The sequence below is a fragment of the Solenopsis invicta genome, chromosome 14, assembly GCF_016802725.1.
Source record: "Solenopsis invicta isolate M01_SB chromosome 14, UNIL_Sinv_3.0, whole genome shotgun sequence".
Lineage (NCBI taxonomy): Eukaryota > Metazoa > Arthropoda > Insecta > Hymenoptera > Formicidae > Solenopsis > Solenopsis invicta.
Window position 1 is genome coordinate 17,615,047 of NC_052677.1, and position 17,844 is coordinate 17,632,890.

Below are 17,844 nucleotides of genomic sequence, written 5' to 3' on the forward strand. Positions count from 1 at the left end.
TAATAATTTTTGAGTGCATTTTGAACTGTTTCATAACTGTAGTGTATAATCATAAACAATATAAACCGGCTTAATGTTTAATTGGTTTAATAATTCTATCATATTTCTCTCTCTCTCTCTCTCTCTCTCTCTCTTTCTCATCTTAATTCAGGTTTCATCCAACCATCACGTTAAACGCGCGATGTAACAAACATGCAGGATAACGCGCTAAACTCATATTGGATAGTTTTTCATCTGAAAAAAGAAAATTTTTGAGCTCTACTGTTATTCGGTTGAACCAGTGATTTCTATTACCCTTCAAGCTTAAAAGTTAAACTTGTAATTGATTGTCAGAATATAGAAACAACTTTAATAATATTTGAAACCAGTGTATCAGGAATGAGCCTTAATTAAGTTTACAATGCTTAATTACATGTACTCATATATATATGGTATTTGTAATTATATCAATTTATATCAACTACATATTTTAGAGTAGAACATTTTTTGTCGCGGAGCGTGCAGTAGCAAACGCCGAGTGACTTTGGTGGTTGCCGTATCAACGTCCACGAGCGTAAAAGCCACATTATTGCCGGTAGTGCTGGTGCTACCCGCCTCCGTATACGCGTATACCTGTTGGTAATAACGTTACGAGCGTGTTATCGATCGTTTTGCACGTCGTGCCCCGCAAAACGGATACGCCACTATGGCCTCGTAAAAGCTGGAATATAGTTCCTTCTCTCTCTCTTTCTCTCGTTCCCCTCCCCCTGTTCTCCAATCGTTCTCCTGTGTCGTACGATCTAGATTCCGCGGCGGCGGCGACGGCGGCGGCGGCGGCAGCCGAGGAATGCCGGAACCGCGATGTTACGTGCTGAAGGTCGCTAACGATTCGCCAGCGATCGCGATCACGTAATGAAAATCGTGCCAAAACTCGTAAAATAAAGATCAACTTTGGACGCGTTACTGCGCTAATGAGTCCGCACGTGTTATCAGCCTGCCGTATATAATACCAGGAATACGTACGGACGTTCAACAAACGTATCAAGTACTTATTTCTTTGTGATTTATTAATTTTTAAGTTAAAGACGTGTGCGAATCAAGGCTTTCTAACGCATAATCCAATTTCTTTATTTGAATCCGAATAGAAGCGAAATGTTGGAAGATAACTTTTAATTATTGTTAATTAAAGTTATAATTATTGTTACGTTAAAGTTTAACAATAGATAAAAAATAATAATATTGTTCATCTGACATAGAATCACATTAAACATGATTTTACAAGATTTTGTTCAGAAGTCTTGGATTGGAAATTTTCAAATAATCGCACACCTCTATTTTAAAACTCATTTAAAAATGTCTTATCTCTTTGATCTGTGTTTTATTGAAAAGCAAGTATATTCCAAGAGGAGCGATACGGTACAGATCGACGCGTCTTAACGTGTGATAGCACACTTTCAGAAAGCCTAACAGCTGCTCGTAGTCACCGTAGCGTGTTTTATTAATCTTCACGGCTTTGCAAAGGGCTTCTCCCCTCCCCCCCCCCCCAATGCATTATCGCACGTGTACGTTCGAATTACATCGAGGATTTGCGCGGCAGGCGTGCAATATCTTTAAACGGCTCAAGCTTGGGATCGACGGAGTCATCGTACCAGACAACCCGCACTATGTACATATATCGCTCGTTGGCTCGTTATTGTATTTGCGGACATACACGCGCGCACACGCGTGCTCATCTTTCACAGGCGACTTTTAAATGCGACGTGATGCAAGTAGATTCTCTCGCCTACCGTATTAAGGGACGGAAGAGCGGAGTTAATGTAAATTGGCAAACAGCTGATCGCAACGGAATCGCTGATCCGATTTGTACGCGACAAGTCACGACGGTCAATCCAATTAATTTATCAGCTTTCGCCGGTGGAACAGAAGAGCAGACGTCAGGCGCGCTGCTTGACATTTTCCGCTAGTTCCGTTTAATAAATCAATACGACAAGAATGTCGGTCCGCAGAAATACCAATGCGAGTCGTAAAACAAATTTATTAATTGTTATTTATTAATTGTTGTAAAAATTATGCTTATTGATGTTGCCGAAACACATCCACCTAATAAATATGAAAATATCGAAAGCGATGTATCCGATATTATAAATGTCAAAAGCACAACAGCATCTTGCCAATATTTTCTTGAAATATTCATCGTTGAACGAATGAAATGACGATAGTGATGGCCTTTCGCAACGACGAGCGAGAGGGGAAAGCAACATATACGCACACATACGGCAGTGTGAACGACACGGTTAGCGTCGAAAAGCGAAGCGCGCGAATTATGTCGTTTCGACGAATAATAATGAGAGAACGTAGCCGTCGCGCACGTCAATCAGTGTCCTTTACGTGCCGCGGCCGATTTAATTATCCGATAGCCTCCTCTCTCTCTGGCATCATCATTCCACGTGTCCCTCTTTCCACGCCGCGCTTTTTATTCCGCGCGATCGAGAGCCGTCGCAATAGCGTGCGCGCGTTCGCGCCGGCGGTATTCAAATAGCGCGTTATCGGTCCGACAACCCCCCGTGAAAACGATAGCCGGGGCCGGATAACGACGAACAAGAATTGGCATTAAAGCGCAACGATCGGCACGATCGCGCTTTTATTGGTTTTCGAGTCTCGCGCGACATTTAATACATCCCGGCGTAGATACCGGATTACCGTTTCGCAGTATATTATCGCGGACAACTCAATGGAGCGAGGAGGAGGCCGAGGCTGCCGCCGCTCAATGGACGTTCGTTAAAGCCGACGACACGGTGCGCGACGCGCGGCGGGGGCGACGATGACGACGTCGTCGTCGTCGTCGTCCTCGTCGTCGTTGTCGTTTACGGTTACCCCGTCTCTTTGGCCGTCAAAGAGGGAGGGGAGGAGACGACGAGGCAAGTCGACCACGTCGCGCGATTACGTCCTAACGCTAATAGCAACTGGACCAATCAGTTGCGTTTGCAGCCACTCAAGTACGCTTAAGTGGCGCGTATCGCTGCGTCTAATTACGTTAGCTCCATCGATCCCGCCGTACGTCATCCACTAGATGCCTGATTATCGGCACGTATTATCGGACAGGTTAACTGCTCTCTACGATGTCCCCGCCTGTGATCAAGTCCGTAACCAAACACGAGGCACGCGCGCGCGCTCAAGTGCCAAGAACATTTGCTCATCTCGAGCTATGCCGGTAAACGGGCATTGTGCCCACATTAGGGTCGCGTCTAAAATGGAAATGCCGCTGGAACGATCAGATGTACGAACGTTTCAAACAAATGCATTCGTCTTGTTCAGTCGCTCAGTTGCTAATAGAATTATAGATAAATATTTATTACATTTCAATTTATCAAGTTAAAAGCTATCATTTCACAATGTGTCTTTTTTAACTTAAGGTTGGAGAAACAGCAGCCGTCTGTATCAATCCGAGCACCCGATACACCGCACTAATCAAAGGGACGGTAGTCTCGAGAGAGAGAGAGAGAGAGAGAGAGAGAGAGAGAGAGAGAGTTGGTGGCCGCGCGCGCACTCGTCCGCTTTACTTAGAGGCTCTCGTGAGAAACTCGCTAAACCATGGTGGGATTACGCGAAAGGACGACGCAAACAGAGAGAACGCAGAGGCCGGGCGAAGAGCTTCGAGAGGGTCGGCGGTTTTCGCCGCACCGCAAAACCACCGACTCGTGGCGCGGATTCCAAAACCACCCGACGACCAGAACCGACCGCGTTCGCCCTATAAGCGAACCTCTCTCTACCACCTTCCGTTATTCCGTAGAGAGCCGCTGGTCGCGAAATATCATCGAAATATCGCACTTGGAATATAAATGAAGAATAGGCAAAAACATGATTTATCTTGTAACGGTTTAAGCGACGTACAATCGAAATTCCTTCGACAAACGTAATATCGCGCATGAAATAACCATGATCGAGTAATGAGCTCGAGTTGCGTAATTTCTACAATTTTCGCGGGAAATTAGGCGAAAAACAATACGGAAATCGATGTTGGGTATACAACAAACTGATTGCCGAGCAAGTGAGCTCGAGGAAACCCGACTACGATCGAATACCGAAATTATGCAACGCGATAACAATTCCCTTAATATCGCCAGACAATACGCCTCAAGATTTGCATGAGGTGTAGAGCGAGAGAGAAGAGGGTGGAGGAGAGGGGAGAGTGGAGAAACAAGTGAGAGAGAGAGAGAGAGAAACGGACGTACGAGCGGTTGTATCTTATTGATCATTATGATTATTCCCCGTAGCAGACTGCGAATTCATCCCGAGACTGCGGGGCACGACCGCTATTTGCATAAGCAATGCATTTTGATTCGTAGACCCACATTGTACTCGGCACACGGGGAATGACATAAATAATGCATAGAATAATGATAGCGCGCGAGCGCGCGGCGCGTCTCGCATTGCGCGCGAAAGCGAGTCTCTCTCTATCGCGAAACGAGACGAGACGAGACGAGACGATTCTCGCGCTTGTAATTCTTCGGTATGCTGAAATTGCGGTGCGCCGCCGCGGCACATGCATTTTGTTCTGCTCTCGTTAACCATCGCCGTCGCGTTATATCCAACTATCTCGCGGTGTGATTCATGCAATCTTTATGCACGCGTCATGGTAGATTCCACCGTGCCCCGTTCCGCGTGAAGAAAGGCAAATAAACATGTTTAAAATGAGCGAAACGATCAAGTTGCCGGTTCTTTAATATCAGAAACAAGAATACCTAAATTTGTAAGATTTCAAGAAACGAGCACATTCTGCTGTAACACATTGAGGCTTTTATACAGTTAACGTATAACTTGGCAGGACGTTTACTGAAATTTATTTCGCGAAAGATAACGAGTGGAGTTAGCGTATGTAGAGCGGTTAATAAAACCATCGTGTCAAAACGCTATTTCACGCGAGAAGGCGGGGTAACGGTGTCGGCGCGGCGCGGCGTCTATCTGGCGGCAGGATGTTCACAATGCGTTCTTTTATGTACGTCAATCCGCCCGTAGTTACGTATATGTCCATAGCCCTGCACGATGACGCGAGCTGAAAACACCTGACGCGTGTACGCACGATTCTCCGTCCCGATCCCGGACGCAAGCAAGCGACGAGCCAGACCAAGCCAGGCGCTTTGAGCAGATCGCTGGATAAGAGGCGACCGCGCGGCAGTTTAACCCGTCGAGCAATTAAGGTGATACGATCGGCGCTCTCTCGTGAAATAACGTCACACAAGTACGCCGCTGGATACATGAATAAATACTATCCACCGCGCCTCTCTTCTCGTATCTCTCTCCTTTTTCCCTTCTCCCACACAAGCACAAATGTATTTACATGAATGCTTCGCATGGCATCTCTCGCATGCACACGACACGGTAACCACGATCACGACGACGATGACAACGACAACCAGCTGTGCGCGGAAGACTTAACTTAATAACATGTGGACGCTGACGTTTATAGACTCCGTTTCGCCGCTGGTGAATGTAATGTGTGTGTGTGTGTATGACCGTTTTCTCTCTCTCTCTTTCTCTCTTTCAGAGTTGATAGTCCCTTAGATCGCTATTGTGTAAGAAATTATCCGCATTACACGTTTCAACAAGAGAAAAATGTGTGAGAGTAAAACAAATCGCGAAATAACTGCCAATAATTTGTCAATGTAATAAAGAGGAAATAAACTGAGACATGCCATTTAGATCTCCAGCAATAACGATTCGATGGGCGTGCACACAAAAGTCAAAAGGTTAAGAACTGCTGTTGTACCGTATACTTTGTGGATACTACGTCGCACGCCGTAAAAAGAAATGTCGGACGTGACAGGTTCGAGGTGAAATACGAGATAACAGACGGACGAGAGAACGAGGAATGTTGGGGGAAAAAAAGAGCATACAAAAAACGGTAGGAATAAAGATTAAGTGAACAGAAGCCGCGGGCAAACAAAGGGTCGAGAGCTATGATTCGGCCGTTCCGAGTAGACCAGGTAATTACTGGTTGAATCTCTGGAAGAGAGAACGAGAGAGAGAGAGAGAGAGAGAGAGAGAGATTCATCTTTTCTTTCTTCGCGCTTTCTACCCTCGACCATGGATCTCGACCTCGTTGAAAGTTGAAGAGAGAGAGAGAGAGAGAGAGAGCGAAAGAAGAAAAACTACGACGATGGATAAAAGCGCGACGAGAAAACTCCGCCAAACTGCGCGAATGAGCCGCGCGTGGTACTTTAACGACACAAAGGGAGCTCAAATATCGGCCAACTGTCGTGGCCCGCTACCGTCGTCTCTCCCAACTCCCTGGAACGACCATTCACTTCCCTCGTTCGCCTATCTCTTCGTCTCCCTTTCATCGTCTGGTACGCTTGGTTGCCGGTGGAGGCGAGAGCAGGAGGCATCGACAAAAGCGACGGCGTTACAAAAGCTCCGGCGATAATAGGAAGCACGGCGGGAGCCACCCTGGCAGTTCGGTCACCTAATCTGTTACAGTCATAAACCCCGTTCTCACCCTCTCGTCTCTCTACCCCCTGCCTGCCGTTCACAGTGACGCCCTTTTACGAGCTGCTGCTCCTCCCGGCAGAGCTCACTCTTACGTACATCGCTCGCATCACTCCCCTTCCTCTCTTCTTCGCTCTTTCGTACACACGCATACGCGTACACGCGCTCTCTCTCTCTCTCTCTCTCTCTCTCTCTCTCTCTCTCTCTCACTCTCTCCAATTTTTCTACAAAGTGATTTTATCAACGCCTGAAGAGCATTCGTCCAACATCATCAACGAAACGATTAGCTCACAATACGCGTGCGAAATATGAAGACAATGAATCTACATCGCGTATCTCTTCTCTGGAAACTTTTAATAACGACTTTACGATCGTTGAATGATGTTCTCTCTCTCTCTCTCTCTCTCTCGCTCTCTCTTTTTTCTCTCAATGGCATCGCGCCTTTCGCAGGACCGTCAACGGTCCTTGGGGGAGTCGCGCGATACTCAATGGGGAATCTGTAACACGAGGGTCGTTTCCCTCGGGATTAAGGGGAGCGATCGAGGGAATATGTTATAATTACCACCAAACTGAACGCCAGAGCGAGAGTCAGGGCTGATGGGATCGTACCTGCCTATCGACCTCTCTCGCTTCCGACGCTCGCGACAATGCCGTCCCTTTCAATCTCCCGGGACCGATACCCGGCACCGCTCTTTCCTCTCTTCCCCCTACTTGAGCTTTTTTACGACGCGCATCACGGTGTATAGTCTGTAACGTCAAAATGAAATTTCTAAGGACGAGGACAGCCGCCACTCTCTTACCACTTCCCTTTCACGATAATCTCGTTACGCACGCCGACAACCGGGCGAGTGAAAGACAGAGGGTGAAGAATGAGCGCGGCACCCCTTGTTGTTTTCTGCCTCCCCCTCGTGCAACGAGGGAGGCAATGAAATCCGAGCACGCGGCCACATCTCTCGAGAGCATCTAAATTGCGATTCTAATCGGCGCGGAGCTCTCTCGTGAGCACCCCCGACCATCCGTTTTGCGGATCATAAATGCACGATCGCGCTGAGTCATAACGCGCGCCGCCGCCGCCGCCGCCGCCGCCGCCGCCGGCTGAATTGAAAATGACAGTCAATGGATGGTTCTCTCGACGGAAATGGCAAGATAAAACGTTTCGTAAAGAACGCGAAAATTACAGAGGAAAATCAATAGATTAAAGACGGATTTTAACGACAATGAGATATTTATGTTATTCAGAGTTGAAGAAAGAACATAACTGCGACAAGAATGCTACGATATCATATTGTACGACTATAAAAAAATAAACTTTTTTTTTGTTGGCACGCGAACGTCTATAGAACGGACCACTCATGAGCCACCCGCGTTCGATTCCATACACTCCGAACGTCCGTTTTTGTATTAGTTGTTTTCTCTACGTCAACACAGCTCGCTGAAGAGAGAAAGAGAGAGAACTGTCGCGCGGGACTCGTTTCTTCTCCCCGACGATCGAGTCGAAAAACGAAACAAACGCGAAGCGGCGGAGAAAAGGGAAGGAGAAAGGAATGTCTCCCTCGTGTCTCCGGGTTGTCGAGCCATTATCGAAGCTATCTCTCGACGGTCGACCGAGCGTTTTTAAGAGCGTAGCCAGCCTTTATCTGGCGAACAAGCTACAGCTAATGTAGATCCCGACTGCGACCCGATTTTATCCTATTTTATCTGCGTGATACCTGAAATAGAACTCTACCGCTTGCTCACCATTTCTTAGCGCCTCGTATGTCGAAGAAAAAACCGTTGCTCTTTCAGCGATGAGAGCTATCGTTTAAAAAAAAACAAGAAACTCAATTCTTACACGCGTCCACTATTCTTGTCTTACTGAAAAATACTAGCGACGTTACACCGACGGTATTATCTCAATTATGTAAAATACGACAAGTCTTTCGTGGTGTATCCTTAAGAGATCTCGAGCGGAGAGCGCGGGAGAGGGACGAGAGAGAAAAAAGGAAAAGACGAAAAGATGGTGGTAGCCGCGGACGAACTCGAGACGGTAGTATACGGTAGCCGGCGCGTATATCATTAACCTCATCCTCGTTTTTCGTCTTCCCCTTAGCGCGCACAGCCACCACAACCGCCTACCCCACCTCCGTGACAAGCACACGGGTCTCAACGGTCCGATGAAACAGGAATGCACCGTCTCGTTCTCTCGCCTGCATACCCCGCATAAATCTCACTTTCTCTCTCCCTTCTATCCGAACGGGTGTGTGCACGTGTATTCTCTCTCGTTCCGCTCAATATGTCTTCTTTCTCCGTCCATACCACGCGATACTCGCCCCAACCTGCACCATCTCTCTTCCAGATGACTCCGACCCAGCGCGGCACAAACGAGTAATTAACTATCTCCGCGTGGGACACGTGTTCTCATCGTGTTCCCTATCCTCCTTCCGTTCGTTTCTCCCTGCTCCTCCTCCACCTCTTCCTCTCCTCTTCATCCTGACTATGTCTCCTGCTCGCTCCACCGACTCTCCGTGTTTGCACACACTCTCTTATGTTAATTCGGCTTAACGCCCAGAAGCCCTCGAGGGGTCGAAGCGAGCGCCTCGCCTCGCCTCGCCACGCCGAAAAATTACGGGCGATCACGAAAAGGGAGCCCACAACGATCGGGGTGGTCACGGACGATCTCGTAGAAAATAATAGGGATGTTCATCCACTCGTGTGTTACGTGACAGGAGAGAAGATACGTATTATAGGGTCGATCGTTTGTAGGGTTCTCAGTACCGTTATTCATTATACACTCAATACGATTTACGTCTTTTCATACGAGCTTCGCATTAACGTCCCTTGCAAATGGTACTACTAATTTTTTACCATAAAACCAACTGTAGACTTCTCGGCAAAGTTTACTTCAATTAGAACACTAATCTAAGGGATGCGAACGATACTCGATATTTTCGGTAAAATTCTTTTCCGATAATTTTTCAAACTTGTTCAGATTAATAATCAAGATGAATCCTTACTATTTATGATTCGACATAATTCGCATTTCGGAAAAAAAGCATCGCAATGGCATCGCAATGGCAGCGCAAGAGAGAGTGACAGAGAGAAACGAGCTCGCTAATAAACTCAATTATTCCGTAGCTAACGTCTAATGACCGGGTAGTAGTACCCAGCCTCAAATTTATCCATAGCATTCATCTTCCCATTAGCGGTGAATAATTCCACTGGCATTCACGTGCCGATTCCCTATTCGTCCGGGTTGTAAGATGATTGGCTGCAGGGAGAAACGATGGTGTCGTCGCATGGTCACGACCTCTTCCGCTCCCACTTGCGCGTTCTCATATTCCCATCCGTTGAGAGATCGAACCGTGAGGTCAAAAGACGCCGATAACTATAGCAACTAGTGGTACGCGCGTCAACCTATTGCACATTTTCTTAAATTATAACTTCCTTCAATTTTCTGACTCAATTTTTCCTTTATGTAAATGTTTAATTTATGAATAAAAAAAATGTTAAAGAAAAACAGATAAAAAGTAATACTCTAATTAATTTCAAGTAGGCTCGTTAGCTCGGTTTTAAATTGAGATTCGGCTATAAAGATACGCGTAATGCTAAAGACTAGAAAGTTGCAATAAATAATGACCGCTCTCGACGCTATCACCGAGGAAGAATCAACGTAAAATTAACTACAAAATCCATAATCTAGAGGAAATATGCTTGATGAAGATAAGACTTGATACTATTTTCTACACGAACATGATACTACGATTATATTACTAACAAGATATTATTCAAGAACCATATTACCCAATTGAGTGCAAGTAGTACGCACTGATTCTCTTTTTAGTTAATTTTACTGATCTTTTAATCAGTAGTTTCGGGCTAAATAAAATGTAAACTTTCCACCATACACAGGTAAAGAAAACAAGAAACAAAGAGACACATGGTTACGAAAAAAGAATCTCGGACACGAGACACTCTTTGATGTACCTTGCAACATGAAAACAGCGGGAGACGAAAAAAGAAAGGGAAAAAGAAGGTGGGGAAACAACATGACAAACTGCCAAGTCTAATGCCAATTAGTGCCATTCTCTCGTACGAATAGGCCCGCAGGGACCTCTCGACGAGGCTTCTCGCAGTTTCCTTCTTTTTCTTTTTACTTGGAGATTAAGGTATACTCTCAACATACAAGCCATATTCGCCACTTTATGCGTATCCACGAGTATTACGGGGCGGGTGTTTTTTCAAATACATCGTTCTTTTTCAAATGCACCGCTTTTATGGTAAGTGTAAAATGAATTCTTTTGTAAAAAAATATTGTTGTAAAAAGCTCATTTTTAAATAAAAGAACCGAGTTGGAGATGAAATTATATTTTCTCATTGTCATGGTGCGGAATAAAAAATAACTCACGTCTGAGCGACAATTCATTTGAGAATCCATTGAAAAGTTTCAAGATACGGAGAGTGAAAGGTATAGCTCCGGAAGAGGTTAAATTAGAAATAAGTGAAGGAAGCTATAGAATAAGCTTACACACAAACACACACCCTCCTTTGAACTCCTGGCGGACCAATTTACGACATTACGAGGGGGGTTTCGGGACAACACTCTAGAACTCTAGAAGCTCTCGTGTCCGATTATTATGATAGCACGGAAATTATTTCGGCAGGATGGAGGGAAGAGAGACTGTCCGCTCAGTTTCGTTGACGCTTCACCAAACACCTGCGCCGGAATTGTCCGCGTCAGACCTTTTCTAGCGAGCGCATCACGACGATCGACTAATTATACAGCCCAGCGATATATTTAATCGTCATGACACGTGTTTTTCTTTTTCCTGTTTCTCGGGTCGCGCATCAGTGGCAGCGATTATTATTTATTACGTTGTAAAGCATATCGTTGAGCAAAGAAACGAAACGACACGGAACAAAAAGGCCACAGGATGGATCGCCCGTCATATCGAGCGTGTTGATCATGACGGGGCAGAGAAGAGGAGGAGGAGAAGAAGGAGGAGAAGAAGGGTATCTCACTCGACCCGTCATCGATTGCGTGTATCACGCGAAAGCAACGCTTCCTACGCCGCCGCACTGGTCGCCGCGCATTAACGTGTAATTGTATCTAAAAGTAAATACAGACGTCTCGCGATAAAATCGGTAAACGCCTCGCGCGTTACGCGTTAGCGTCGGCAGATGCGCGGCCGTTGCGCGATAAAACCGCCACGGGAAGGAGAAAGCGTAGGTAAGGAAAGTGGAAATTAAAACCGTCGCTGCTCGTCGCGCACACGCGCGCGCGCATACATATGTACGTACATACATACATACATACGTACACAACCCGCCGCGCCGCGGAGTTCCTCCATCCATTCGGCGGCGCGGCACCGTGTAATTACGTCGAGCGAGAGCACGAGATCGCGATCCGGCTCGGCCAGGAAACGTATAATGGGAGTATAATGCGTGAAATTTACTGGCCGCATCGGCATAATGGACGACGTGACGCTCAAGATATCACCGTGATTCCATATTTCCGAGCGATGCGCGCGCGCGGACGCGGCGCGATGCGGCGCGGCGAAGCGTAACGCTGCGATTCGCCGCGTGTATGCGCCGCGGTTTAGATCTGGGATTTTAATACGAGCAATTACCGAGACGGGACGGGACGGGACGGGACGGGACAGGAGGCTAGATCGAATCGGTGGACCCCAGAGTCCAAGGGCTTCCTCCGCTTCGAATATCCGCATCGCATCGCGCGCATTTATCGCGGCTTCGGCCTGTAATTTTGCCGAGTCGAATTTCAACGTTGCGTGTAACACCGGATATAGCCGATACGTAGGGGGATTTAGATTCAATTAACCCCGTCGCGATAGCGAGAGGCATTCGTGGTTTATTGGCGGAAAAAAATTCAAACGTTTACGAGACAGCTTTGAAAATTGCCCGGCTCTTTAGACACTTTGGGAGTCCTCGAGTTGTTTGACCTATCTGGTCAAACGCGCAAGGGAGTAACGCGATCGTTAGAAACGTATTAGAGCTAGTTGCCGTGCTACGCGTAATCACTTGTGAGAATCGGTCTTACGCAATTCGACATTAACATGACTAATTAAGCAGCTCCACGCGGTGACGAGTGTAGAAACTATAGAAATAAAGAAGCCGAAGATGGTGGAGAAAGGAACCCGCGACCGGTTGCGCACAGCCGCGTTTTTTCAGCTGTGCACATTCGGACGCGTTTGAACAGCGTGTCGGCGCAAACAGGCCGATTAAAAGTATCAATATTTACTGAATTGGGGGTCCTGCGCAAACGTGCGCCGTGCAGTTTACAGGAGGTAGTAAACCCCGGCGGTGGTGGTGACGAGATCCGGCCTCTCTAATGCACGCGCGCGTGTGTGTGTGTGTGTGTGTGTGTGTGCGTGCGTGCGTGCGTGCGTGCGTGCGTGCGTGCGTGCGTGCGTGCGTGCGTGCACGCGTGTACGTAATACGACGACGCCCGTCTGTCCGTTGACGTTCGCAACGTGTACCCTACTAACTAACGTCAGCACTTCGCACCACCGTCCGTCCATCCGTCCTTTCTCGCAAAGTTACGGATCACCGCTCGTCGCCCCTTGGTCTCTACGGCTGCATCCCCACAATGTACGGTTACACGAAGAATTGTGTACGCAAAAAAGTGCTTTAGGGATGGACACGGACTCTCGAAACACGAAGGACTTGCACGTTAGATATATAGAGAAGGCTCGTAAAATTCAGCACTAAATTTTAATGGTAGTTTTATTATTAAATACAAGTGGATGTTTAACACGTATGAGTAATACTCGCTTGAAAAGAAAAATAAAATCATCTATATAATGTAATCAATAAATAATCATAAATTGATATCTTCACTTTTGTCGAGATAACTCCAAGATGAAATGATAAATTTAGTCCAAAGAAAAATTTCAGGATGCATTTCTCGGGAGATGTTAAAATTATTCTGTTTCACTGAACGCGACCTTTTTCAACGCACTATTTTTCAAATTGTCTTTAGAGATTAAAAAGTCCATTTTTATTATTAATGTATTTATAGGCCAAACGTGATCAATTTTACGTCAAAAAATAAAAAAAAAAGAAATCTAGGTCGACGGTTGTAACCACTGTTATAGTCTAATACAATATTTAGAAGATTAGGACAAATTTACTTTATACAACAATTCTGTATTTGTACAAAATGGAGATGATTTTGAATGCGGGTTATACGAAAATATAACTTCGTTAAATTCTTACACTAAAGAAAAAATTGTAATATTTATTCAAATAGTACTACTTAAATATTTACTAAACGTAAATATACATTTTTTAGTACAAGAACCACTTACTCAAGTGTCATTTTTTCTTATATAGTAAATATTTATATACAGCAAGTAAATATTTTATTAATACTATTAGAATAAATATTTACTCGAATTTATGAATTTTTCTCTCAGAATAGAATTAGGCTTAAATGGGCTTGATATGAAAGATTAGTATAATTGAAAATTTGTGCTGTATACAAGCGATATTGATTCGATGCAGTAGAATGACATAATGATGTTTCGTAAATCATACGTGTAAAGTCGCTATTCAGTAAATAAAATTAACGACTTTAGCATCGTCTCAAGCACGTTGACGACACATCCTACGCACAATACAATTTGGTACGAGTCTTTTGAACAGCTTTTCCACTTGCTTACTGCAATTCGCTTCCTTACTACCTGCTGACCACGTCCGGTGTACCGCCTATCATTATTGTTATTAGGGTCAGACTTATTCCCGTTAGGTCCCTTCTCTCAGGCTAACGACATGGACAAAATGACGCTTGACTTTTGCCTCGCGCATTTGTCACTCTGCGATTGTCACTCGCAATGATCAGTAAATGCGTACAATAATACTTTTTCTATAAGTCACGTCCGAGAGAGGTTTGACTAACTGACTCGATTAGCGAGTCGCGAAAAAATTGTTTGTCCGCAGCATTTTACACGTCGGACGGTGCGCGCGCTTTTTTAGCGGCAAAGAGTTGCGTCAAAAGAAAAAAAAGGGCGTTAATATCCCGTGTAATGGTCGGTGGGACGTTATATAGCATCAAGTGAGAAAGAAAACCGAGAAACAGCATGAACGTGACGGGACTACGCAACGACGGCGACGGGACTACGAACTCGGAGAGAGAGAGAGAGAGAGAGAGAGAGAGAGAGAGAGAGAGCCGGGCAGAGTGAGACGAGTCGTGCGCGATGACGACGACGACGACGACGACGACCACGACCAGAGTCGCCATTATCTCGAGCGGGCCATTAAATGCAGACAGCGCCGCAGAGTCCACCGTGGCACACGGATGACTTCGCTCGCCGACGATTCACGGATCAATGACTCGGATGTAGCGTGGCAAAACGCTTTTCGAACGGCCGCGAGGCCGACGTCCGTCGGACGACGGCAAATGCGATTGTTCCGCGTTCGTACGGTCGCGGCGTGGCGCGCCGAGATTTTCGTTCGGAGTAGCACGTACTCGTAACGCGTTGCATATTAAATATATTCAATTTATCGATACCTAATACGCACGTACATACGCGGTCACGGCTCGAGCATCCGACAGACGTGAGTCACACACGTGCGACTCACATGGTCGTCGCGGCGCTGCGCGGCGCTGCGCGGCGCGGCGATCTCTAACGCGTTAATAAAAGTTTCCTATCGCGACCTAGCGAAATCCAATATGCAGCCGAAACGCGAAATGCCGAGTGTCACGTCGCCGCCGACGCGCGACGTGATCGAAATCGCGCCGCGAACGGCGGCGAAACTCGAGATGTCGACGATGACGACGGATCGTGTTACGTGAGACGCGAATCGCGCGATCGAACGCGACGGCTCTCCCTTCGGAGGGGAAAAAAAATTGTCCCGCACATAAGGCGATTGCTCCTTCGCGAGCGGCAAAAAGGATGCGTGAGACGGAACACGGGGGAAACGCGCCCCACGATCAAGGAACAGCGGGTTAAACAGGGTCAACAACGATGTAAATTACAGACGTAAATCAGATCGCACCGCGCGCGCGGGACGAGCGCGTCGCGCCGGCGCGGACCGGCGCGGACCGGCGCGGCGCGACGTCAAGTAAACGTGCAACGTGCCCTAAAATACAGCGAAGGTTCGCGGCGCGGTCTCTGGGGAAGAAAGAAACGCGACGGACCGCGCGCGGAGCGGCCATTTCGTGGAGCGCGAGCAAAGTCTGTAGATGAGTCTGCTTCGACGTCCCGGCGGCGTCGCGCCATGTCCCACGATTCGTTCGCCAAAAAAAAGATACGAAATCGCCGCCTTATCGCGTCGTCGACAACTCGTCGCTGTTATCGGTCGCCCGCATACCGACGCGCCGTGCGGAGAAGAGCGTATACGTGTCCCGCCTAATTTATTCGGCCTGAGAATTTACATCGATTAAATGCGATAACCTGTTTAATGATTACACAATTGCGGTTTACGCAGTTTATCCCCGCTGCCGAATCGCCGAATGCCACCGGGTCGCGGTACTATGCCCCGGACCGGGACATAAATAAACAACGTTGCTGCAGTTATTATTGTTGTTATTGATAATCGCTACTCACCGGATGCCTGGCAGCGGCGGCGGCCACGGCGGCTGCGTTGATTCCGGCGCTGGGATACATCCTTCCTGCGTGATTTCCCGCTCGATGCGCGTTCACCCCAAGGTAGCGCTGCTGCACGAACACCGGCGAGAGACGTGATTCCGGAATACCTCTCTCAGTGAAGGCGCGTCATGTCACACACGGCACACTTTATTTCGATGATAACAACAAACGGCACACAACGGCAACAAGATAATAACAGAAGAAGCGAAACGCACGCTCGTCCAATTTTTTTTTTTTTCTTTTTTCTTCTCTCTACGACTGCTACGACGTTCGGCACTCTCGGCGACGACGTATCGTTCCGCGACGACGCGCTGCTACGTTCCAATACGACGCGGACGCGGACGCGAACGTTACTCGCAACAGGCCGATTTCCCGCCGAAAATCCATCGGCGGTCGCCACCAATCCATCCGTTACTGCCGCCGTCTCATTAGTCGCGCGCGCGCGCGACAGACGGTTGCTCAAACGTTACACTCGCGCGCGGGCCACTGCCATTCGGTCGGTGGTAGCGGCCTCTCTCTCCTCTTTCTCTCACTCTCGGTCCGCCGCGCGGTCAGGTGAGGCTGGTCGTCGTCGTCGTCGTCGTTGTCGTCGACGTCGTCCTCGTCCTCGCCGTCGTCCTCGCGTCGTTCATTCGGAGTCACGCACGACGCGCGCGAGTCGACGTGACGAGACGAGCGCGAGGAGGCAATCCGACGGCAGCTGTGTCCGCACCTTTCTTTACGCTCTGCAATGCGAGAGACGCGACTCAGCCTTTTTTTCAGTCGGTAAAGCAGAAGAAAACCGCGTCGCTGCCGCGTCGTCGACGTCGTCGTTGTAAAACACTCCGACTCGAAAGATTTCTTCTCAACTCCTTTGAAAGCACACGTTTTTATTACCATCTATTTACTTCACTCCCGTTTCTCTTTTCCACTCTTCAAGACGATGCGACGGCTGTGGCAGCGCGAATCGTCGCCAGCAATACTGATGCCAGCGTCACACACGCTGGCACCATGCACACAGTGCACACTCGGTTGTTTATCCGAGAACGTAAGAGCGCGCGCGTACACACACATACACACACACACACACACATACGCCCACACACGTACACACACACACACGCACACACACACACACGACCGTCGAGACTGTAGGATCACCGCGAGAATGCCGCAACTCGCGTGAGGATCGCGAAACGATCAATCTCACTCTCTTGCACAAGTTCCCGCGAGAGAAATCCCGACGTACGTCGTAAGTCGCGCAACGCGCAAACCAAGTGACACGGGGACGAACTTGCCGCGACAACGGCTGCGGAGCGACTGACGGCCGGACCGATGGTGGGGGACCGCGTTTTCCCCCACCAATGCGCTCCACTCCCGCGACTCTCCCACTTCCACGCTGCCTCGTCGTCCCCACGCTCCTCCTCGCCCTCGGCCCGTCGTCGGTCCCGCTACTTCGCGTTTAAAGCCGCCAAGCATCCCCTCGAATGTCTCTCGTCTCCTCCACGCTCGTATTAACCGGCGCGATAGCTCCTTCGCAATTAAGTCGCGTTACGTAAGGATCTCGAAAAGGCGAGCACGAAAATCACGGCTCGTTAAAACGTTGCTCTACGCGTCCCTCTTACAAACTCCAACCGTCTCCCTCTCTCTTTCATATCGCCGCTATTCTTACGTACGGTCGATCCGTTTTATCCTCCTTTCCAACGAGGAATGTTCCGTCGTGATTTTCGATCGTCTACGCGCGTCTTTATGACCACGTTTACGCGTCGCTCGTCGGCGATGAATGGCAATTCCGCCGGAATGGAATTATATC

At 47.8% G+C, this 17,844-nt stretch overlaps 1 protein-coding gene across 3 annotated transcripts in view; it reads right to left on the minus strand.

Annotated features, from left to right (window-relative positions):
* Positions 1–17,366, minus strand: part of LOC105207698 (protein groucho) — a 68,633-nt gene extending 51,267 nt beyond the window's left edge. For 2 of the 3 annotated variants that reach the window (XM_011177287.3, XM_011177286.3), the window contains exon 1: positions 16,011–17,366. In XM_011177287.3, the coding sequence (XP_011175589.1) occupies positions 16,011–16,070 (60 nt within the window). In that variant the 5' untranslated portion in view covers positions 16,071–17,366. The remainder of the gene's footprint in view (positions 1–16,010) is intronic. The other variant, XM_011177285.3, reaches the window with a different exon arrangement.
* Between the last annotated feature and the right edge of the window lie 478 nt (positions 17,367–17,844).